General features: G+C 44.8%; 1 protein-coding gene across 1 annotated transcript; it reads left to right on the forward strand.

Moving 5' to 3' along the window:
• The first annotated feature begins 425 nt into the window (after positions 1–425).
• On the forward strand, positions 426–3,925 carry LOC125940246 (uncharacterized). The gene is given in 3 exon segments (XM_049656129.1): positions 426–2,390; positions 2,393–3,018; positions 3,020–3,925. Coding segments are annotated over 3 exon segments (2,892 nt in total). The 5' UTR covers positions 426–613; the 3' UTR covers positions 3,509–3,925.
• The last annotated feature ends 5,417 nt before the right edge of the window (positions 3,926–9,342 follow it).

A 9,342-nucleotide genomic window follows, 5' to 3' on the forward strand; every position in this document is an offset into this window, starting at 1 on the left:
ATGTATTTTTGGTGCACTACCTCCGGGATCGGCCGCGCAAAAAGGCCGCGTTTCTACCAGAAAGCTCGCCTTCGTACATTCATAGCCTCCTATATAATCTATGCCTGCCGGATGAGCCCGAAAAGGCCGTCGTCTATGGCGGCGCCACCTACGTAGGGTAAGAGTCAGCATATTGAAGGGAGCGGCAAACCTCGTCATGGGGATGCCGCATGATAGCAGTAGCGGACGACGAAAGTTGTTCGTACTCTTGTCATAATAAAGGTTTGAATCGGCGGTTGCGGTGGTAGCAGACGATTTCTTTTTTGGAAGCCGCAGAGCTGGAAACGTCGTTGGGAATGTTTCGCTGCTTTCCTAAGTTTTTTTTGCAGCTATATCGCCGAAAATACGAAGTTTGCTTTCACGAAGGCAGGATTTCATGATGGAGCGCTAAAACCAAGTAAGTATTCACGATTTGCAGCGTATTAAATAGGATGGAATAGCAAAGTGAAGTTCGCTAAAACTGTACCACCGTGAGATTTAATGGTTTGTCCAACTAAAGTTAAAATTGTGTGCTTGCGTTGTACTTGTCGCACGCACCTCATTAAATTATCGTGAGATCAAAGTTTGCAATTGCATGTATGTTGTTTTAAGCATGCATTATGTGCGTCGACGAAGTAATTTTTCTGCAAAGCGTGTAACTGTAAAAAATGCCCTTGTATATATGATTTTAGGAAACGGGAAGGGCAAAACGATATATATATATATTTTTTTCTCTCTCTTACAGACCAAGATGGCATACTGTTGCGTGCCCAACTGCAAATCGGACGGGAAACACAAGATAGCAGGTGTATCTTTTCATGAGATCCCTGCGGAGTCCACACTGCGAGAAGCATGGATCAGGGCAATTGATAGACCTGACTGGACCCCGAATGTATCATCCAACTATTCAAGGGTCTGCAGCAAACACTTTAAGGACGAAGATTTTACGAATGGCCAAAGGCGCCGTCTAAAGAAGGGCATAGTGCCTGCGCTCTTTCCGGAGAGATCGTCGAAAGTTCTGCGTGCGCCTGCTGCAGAAAGCACGATTGAGCACATTGGTCATTCAGAAAGTGAACTTACACAGAGCAAAGAAATGAATAATTCAGCCAGTGTACCAGAGACGCCTATGGAGCTTGAAAGATCCACCGAGAAAGAACAACGCGCACAGTCTTCTTCAATTGCGGTGCAAGAGCAGCTATGTGCGCCACCAAGGGCTTTTGATGAGGAAGCAGACAATAACTCTGATATAGTTGTCCAAGAGGCGCAGATGGACGAAGAAGAAGAATCTTGCAGTCTTTACGCAAACGAGAAAGCAAAATGGCTGAGAAAAGAAAGAGAAATGAAAAGAAAGATTGATAGACTCCAGAACACAGTTGACAGATATAAATCAGAATTAGAAAAAGTCAAGGAAGACTGCAACTTTGCGGATATGTCATACATAAGGCAGCAAGCCAAGCAAAAAGACACATCGGCTGTCTTCCTTTGGAATCAAATAATTAATTTCAGACGAAAAAAACCAACATGGTCGGAAGATGTTGTGCGCCACTGCATTATATTGAGACACCTATCTACCAAGGCCTATGAGCATGCCAGGAAAGAAAGACTGCTCAAGCTGCCGAGCAGGACCACCCTTCAAGAATTCCTCGGGGGCACGAGTGGTGAAGCAGGCTTTAATTCACTGATAAAGCTGCGCTTAAAAGCAGAGAGTGAGAAACTGACGTCGCCTGCTTCAAGACATTGCTCCCTCATCATGGATGAAATGCGAATAAAGCCAAAGCTGCAGTACAACAAGCAGCAAGATTGTTTTGTTGGCCATGCTGCCGTAGGCGAAGCGGACGACCCAGCAAATGAGCCCTTGCTGGCAAATTCGCTGTTGTGTTTCCTCATAAATGGCCTGTCAACATCTTACAGGATTACAGTGTCTTATTTCTTCACGAAGAGCCTCTCTGGTTCTCAGCTGTCGCAGCTGGTGCGATCAGTTATTAAGAACGTTGAAGAATCAGGCTTCAAAGTGGACAGACTCGTGGCTGACAACCACAAAATAAACGTGAGTGCCATGACAGACCTCTGCGGCGGATTTCTGACTTACAGAATTGAACACCCGATTGATCCCGACAGACTTTTATTTCTCAGCTTCGACTGCTGCCATGTCCTGAAAAATGTAAGATCTCAATTTTTGGAAAGAGAAATTGGCCCGGACGGAGAAATATCTTCTCGTTACTTGAAGAAAATATACGACTTGCAGAAGGAAATGATCGTTAAACCCGTGAGAAAACTTACTAGAAAACATGTATTCCCGAACAACATCGAAAAAATGAATGTCAAGCGTGCGCTGGAAATTTTTTCTCCAAGCGTGACGGCGGCCTTGGAATTTTAAGAGGGCAGGCAGGGCACAGCTGTGACTACTCCTTCGCTGCAGCAGGGCCAACAATAACTTCCATGAAGAACATCTACCGTTGGTTCCTACTTCACGACACCAGCAACACGACACAATACATCCACCAAAACAATCCCGATGTTAGACACTATGATGACTCCGACGATAGCCGCCTCGAATGGCTGGAACTAACTTTTCCCATGTATCTGGAAGAATTGAAAAACAGGTCGCCTTCCGCGCACAATTTTCTCACGGCAGAAACCTACGAGGCGCTTCTCCTGACAACCTACTCCACGGTCGCTTGCGTTCGGCACTTGCTTGCAAAAGAAAAATTTTGCTTTGTGCTGACAAGGAAATTTAATAGCGACCCCATTGAATCCCTTTTTGGCACGTTGAGGCGATCCTTGGGCTCTAATGACCAATTGGACGTGCGCTCCGCGATGAGTGGCCTTGAGAAACTGCTGAAAACAGGCATCGTAGCCGTGCCTGAATGTAGCAACATCCTACACGAGCAAGAGCTCGTACAAAGCAAGGCGCTCCCCGCTGCAGTTCGCACACGCAAAGAACCGTCTGTTCTGCCTTCAGCTGCCATTCACATCCTGGAGCGCTTCAAAGTGCAAAGCCGTGCCAGCAAGCTTGCCGACCCTGCAAGTGACAGCAACAGTCTACATGGGCGGATACATAGCACGAGTGGTAAGAGAGCACATGGAATGTGATAACTGCGGTGAACTAACAAGCAAAGTTCCCAGCAGCCAGCCACTTCAACAGCTCACCAAGAATCAGGACAGAGGCGGACTGCTATACCCCTCAGACGAACTTCTTTACGTCCTAGAAACGCTAAGAATGTTTACTAACAGTGCATTGACGGAGACACCAAATCTCCGAAGGCCCCTGGCATCGCTACTCAATGTAGCTGCACCAGCGCTGATAGATTCAGCCCTTCTGCGATGCACGATGGGTGACGACCAGCACCGCCAAAAATTGGTTGAACTTGTGTGCTCCCGATTCATAAAGCCCCTGCTCAGCAACTACGCCTCCGCTGTGACCGACAAAAGCGATGTATGCAAAAACTTCGCTCGGAAACCGCTGTCGAGGAAGTATCTGAAGTTGTAATCAAGCGGGCACAGTGAACACAGGTGTTCGTGGTGCGAAGTGAGCAACTTCGACGATGGACCTTGCAATAAAGCATTTTTTTTGTACAAATGGTTAAGTCATGATTTATTTCTTGATTGCTATGACGAGCGGCGAGTTTTTAATTAGTATATAACAGTGAATAAATATGTTTCGAAGCTTCAGAAGTAGACGACGCACTCGCGTGGTACGTCTGTCCAAGATCACAATTAAATACTAAAGAGGATATATGGGAGCTCACGTACAAAATCAACGACATGATCATAAGGGATGCAGTATGGTGGGACTCCGTATTAAATGTGACCGCCTGGTCTTCTACACCATGCACCTAAAGCTAAGTTCATATATTTTTCAAATTTCACCCCAGTTGAAATGCACCCGTCGCGCCCGAGAACCGGAGTGCTTACGGCGCCGTTTTTAGAGATACACAGGCTTTCTTTGCTGATGACATTCTGGCCGAATAAAAAAAGAAAAGATTTCATCTTCATGCCAAGCAGCACTATCACTCATACTTTGTTTCAGTAGAGAAGCGCGACGAGCGCGTAGTTCGCAACCTTTCAAAAAGCGCTCCTTAGGCCCATACGTAGGTGGCGCCCCCATCCCAAGTTTCGACGACGACCGCTTTATATTGCTATATTAAAACAACGCTAACATATATATGTATTTACACAATTTTTATTTACTTTTACGTTTTTTTGTCACATATGAGCACCAAAAACGTAAAAAGTTCGCACGCGACAACCCTACGTAAGTGGCGCCACCGCCATACTTCCGCCGACGACCGCTATCCATGGAATCGCCGATAATCCGGCAGGCACAGATTATATAGGAGGCTATGGTACATTGCGTTCGCCGTCAGCGTTGCCCGGTAAAAATTAAAGTTACATAAGCTGCAGGTGCCCAGATTCGTAAGAAGCTGTCAGGAAACTTTGAATGCTATCGCGTTCCACTCTTAAAGGCGATGCTTAAGCGTCCTCCAAGTTTTTTAGAATATCGGTGCCCAATTCAACCCTTCGCATTGTTACTTATTGAAGTTAGTATATTTCTGCTCAACCAGCGCCTCCTCTATTTTTTTCAATGCCAGCCAGATGCGGGCGATCCAATGGTTCGCCACCCTCTCCGCTTGTCCTTTCCTACTCTCCCCGTCGGCTAGCACTCGCTCCTGCTTTACGGTTGTGGGGGAGAGTACCCTCTGGGTGACGCCTCACCACGGAAGCCGGAGGAAGTAATCCTGACAGACGCGTGAAGCGTCTACCGCATGTCCTCTGGAGCGGCAGCGGCGCGCGCTCAGACGAACGCGTGACGCAAGCAGTCGTACCTAGAGTTACTGTATATAACTCCCGCAGATATGGTTCCCTGCGGGAGTCATATATAGTAAGTCTAGTCGAACCCTCCGGGTAGCGCCACATCTCGGTAACTCACTGAATTAAGGTGCACCAACGGCTCCCATTACGGTGCGAGCGATTGTACTGGCATTGAAAAAAATATGTAGGAGGCGCTGGTTCAACGAAACAGAAAGAATGGTCACCGAAAATGCATTCGAAGTATACATAAACATATTCACACAGAAGCTCCACTGGAGTTGTCTAAGTATGCGTAAGCGTTGTTCCACTGGCTCATCTCCACGCATCCCGGTGTCATTGTCAACTTTATCAAACTTGATCCGACCAATATAGCCACTCATCATCCCTTCTCGATCATTATCAACCTTATCGGACTAGACGCGACCCTTATCTACCCATACCGGTTGTTATCAACCTTATCGGACGCAATCCGGCCCTTATCACCTCTTATCGATCGTTATCAACCTTATTGCAATTCATCCGATCTTTATCAATCCTTCTCAGTTCTTACCAACCTATCGGACATGATCCGACCCTTATAAACTATTATCGGTCCTTATCAGACTCTATGCGAGCCTTATGAACACTTATCGGTCGTTATCAACCCTATCAGAATTGTTCCAATCACTGTAAGCCCTTATGGCTCTTTAGCACTTTATCTATCCACGTCGCACTATTATTAACCGTGATGGGACCCATATAAGCCCTCATCACTCCTTATTAGCCTAATCAAGACACTGTTATCTGCCAGTGTTGCGTTACGCGAAGCGCATGAGCCATCAGAGTTCGGCGGCATTTCGGTCGTTGAAGGAACACCCCAATGAATGGCGCCTCCCGCGACCACCGAAACGCATCGGGGATGTGCTGTGTTTCGCATTAAATTTGAGCAAAGTCGAAATTTTCCTGATGTCTACAATGCTCCAAGTCAGCTGTGCATGTGGTCCTAGAGATTAATTTTATTCCACCATAACCAAATATTTTAACAGAGCCTTCATAGAAACCGCCCTCCTTTGGCATTTCACATTGTACAACACATTCATATTATTCAGATTTATCACCTTCTGCAAGCGTGGGTGTTTCGCCCAGTGGGCCTTCTGAGCGTCGGGTCGTAGATTAGAAACTCACGACCACCAACGTTGTTCCTTTTGAACTTATTTTGTTTTATGCATGATTTCTTTATAGCGATTCGTCTTACCTGACAGGCGAACTGACTCGTTTCCTCGTTGAGTGGGGAAATAAATTCTTACGCATTTAATAAAAGAATATGTATTATTCACACAATCACATTTACACATCAGCAGGTGAGTTGCCACAGGATCCTTTGCGAAACCCACAATAAGAAATCATCTTAAACATAGCACATACATGAAGCCAAAATATTTAACTTAAGTTTATACAAACATGCCAATTGGGAAAAACCAATAGGTGCAATGATTTCTGAACTTGAGTCTAGCGCTGCTAACACAAAAAGATAGAAAATCTATTCGTTTGTTAATCTAGGTTTCTCTATATCTGGTTAATCATGTTTATTCAGTGTAGATGGCATTGGGTGTCGTACCTTGTCTTCTCTGTAATCAGTACGAGAGAAATGGGTTTGGCGTCGTCGCTGGTATCTCAAAGGAATAACATGCAAAATTCGTTACATGTACGAACATTGCAATTTTGCCTCATGTAGCACTCTTATGCATTTCTAACCGCGTGCGGTTATAAATGCTCCCAGCTTTTATAATGTTGTGTTTATGAAAGATTTTATGTGTGTGTTCCCTGACCAAGGTCTTCTTGAGTGGAGCGCCTTTTTCTGCATTACTTTGAGACTGTCAAATTTGTCAGCGTAGTGCCTTCTGAGAATAATGTGTAATAACATAAACGCGAATTGAATAGAACGTAGTTTATTGGTTTTTTTTACATTACCTGGGAGGGTGTGTGTGATAACTGTTTCCCACACCAACACTTCACTTAACTTCCTTCTTAAGTTTTGACGACAAACACCTTTAATTACTGTAAGTATAGGGGGTCGCTTGTTAAAGCCACATGTAACGAAAACATATAACACAATTATCGCTTATATATCTGCCACCATACCAACTGCGCGACTTTGGCATATTTGTGTGGAGGAAACAAACTATTACGCGAATATGTGTAGCATGCGCAGAATCAGATGACACCGTTGTCGTGCCGCGCAAGAGGTAATCTAAGCACACTTTAACCTATAGCGCACTACGTGCGAAGACGCGTACCGACGTCGATAGTGCGTTTCTCGATCCGAGCGGGAGTGGTCGTATTTGAAACAGCTCACTCTGCCACAGGCAGAGTGAGCTGCTTCAACTGTGGCAGAGTAAGTATATTGTCACGTTATATTTACGGTGAAAAAGACGGAAGCGAAAACTGTGAATCATGAAACTAACTCTTTAGTAGGCGAACATGTTCCCAGAAAAACAAGTAACAGTCAAGCACAGCGATAGCGGTGAACACTGTCGGTGATGGTCGAAAATTTGATCAGCGGGTCAAGCGCGTCGGATTTTATGCATGACTCGTCGAAAGCTCCAGCGTAATCGCTGGTGCCCGCGTGTCTTCCAGAAAGTACTACACAATTCGCGTCATGCATACAATCAGATTACACAAGGTTCAGTGACAACAAACAACGGATAGAACCATCGAAAACTATCGAAAAATGTCCGATACGTGCTAGCGCGATCTGCGCCGAGCGATAACGTTTACCATTTGTTAACCTTTGAAATGTGGCCACCGGAGAAAGGTAAATAAGTATACGTGGCAATGTTTTATCAAACTAAGGCCGATGTTCATTATTAGTTATAAGGCTACAAATCTGTAATTTGACGATTGCTTTGATATGCCGCCCCGCCTTCGACACGTAGGTCCAGAAATGCTGTAAAGAGACTGAGGTAGCAAGACAAACAGATGCCAATCACCGCCACGATTTTTGGCCAATGCGAAATTTGTTGGACTCCATAGGGAGCGCAAGCGACCATGGAGTGAGCGACTACAATAAAGGTAGGCGGCGGAGCCAGCCCATCAGCATCCACCGTCAGCACAAATGGCTCACACAACAGCCTGAGTCTGGGACCACAGCCAGAGCGGATTACACTTCCGCCAGAGTACCGCAGGCGCTGGGAGTTGACTACAGTGCAGCTCAAATCTCTCTTCATCGACGAGTTCGGTTTTAAGTGCGATTTGTGTAGGGAGCAGCAGGATTTCTAGATTCGACCACTGGACATCCCTACCTGTATCATAGGTTATGCATGTAAGCTTTTTACGCGTGAATAGTGGACACGTGGGGATATGGTTACGTGATTTCAGTATCCGAGTGTCCATATACCCTCTGTGGCTCGCACAAGACGCAAAAGACAACACAGCAAAGACACACACTCTTGGTTGTCCGCGTGCTATTCAATGCCTTTTCTGTTCTCTAGTTAAGCTTGTCAGTAAAATTTACTATCAGCTAACCCCAACTATATTAAGAATATGCACGCGAAAGAAGTTAAAATGCGGTAATGAATTTCATCTAATTTCGAAACTACATGGCTGCACCAGTTTTAGCGATTTACACTCACCGAAGTATAAACTCTTGGCTCGAAGGTAGATGTCCGTGTGACACCACTGCTACAAGCGCACTCGCGTTATATAGACGGAATGTGGTGCCTTAATTTCAATGTATAGGATAACAGTGTTGCTTCTAAGAAAAAATCAACAACAAATAAATATTTTTAAAATGTCAACTTCCCAGCCGTACAAGCTTTCTTAGAGTGTATATCTATGCGCATTGCAATTAGTTTTTTTTTTCTTTTTTTGTTCTTTTTTGCGGTGATTCATCACATTACTGTCTGCGTTTCCACTTCTTTGTACACAGTGATTTTATACGGTATCGTTATTGATCGCTTAATGGTAGCATTCTATCGCTGCTAGTGTGTGACGTCGATCTTGTTACACGGTGATTCAGTGTTTGTCGCTTTGATGCTAGACTATTTTTATATGGGGATTAGTAGTGGTGTACCACACAGTTCATATATGATATCCAAGATATCATATTTCTACTTCATTTTTATGCTCCTCGTGTGTTCCCGCTGGCAGGCAAAACAGGCTGCGTGTAAAAATTGTTCCATCATCTTTCATGGTTACATAAAAAACATCCTACCACTCGTTACATTACGTTCCCAAACACCCAAATCTCTAAGCAGTCATTTGTTTCATTCATTCAGAAATCCTGTCATTGACCCGTGATGCGTTATTTGCGCCAGACCTGCAAATTTAGTCATGTTCTTCGTTTATTTTAGAGTGTCTGGAGAGCATTTCTGTCGCTCTAAGCGTTTCCACTATAATTGTTTACTGCTCGTGCTTGTGTGCCTATCAATTGAAAAATTGCGAATTTATGGGCTGTGTGAATTTGTTTAGGCAATGCTCTTCGTGGTGTTTTCGAGGAATGGCTGGTCTTCTTTAGAAACTGTGTGTTAAAAT

The sequence above is a fragment of the Dermacentor silvarum genome, chromosome 9 (assembly GCF_013339745.2).
Source record: "Dermacentor silvarum isolate Dsil-2018 chromosome 9, BIME_Dsil_1.4, whole genome shotgun sequence".
Taxonomy (NCBI): Eukaryota; Metazoa; Arthropoda; class Arachnida; order Ixodida; family Ixodidae; genus Dermacentor; species Dermacentor silvarum.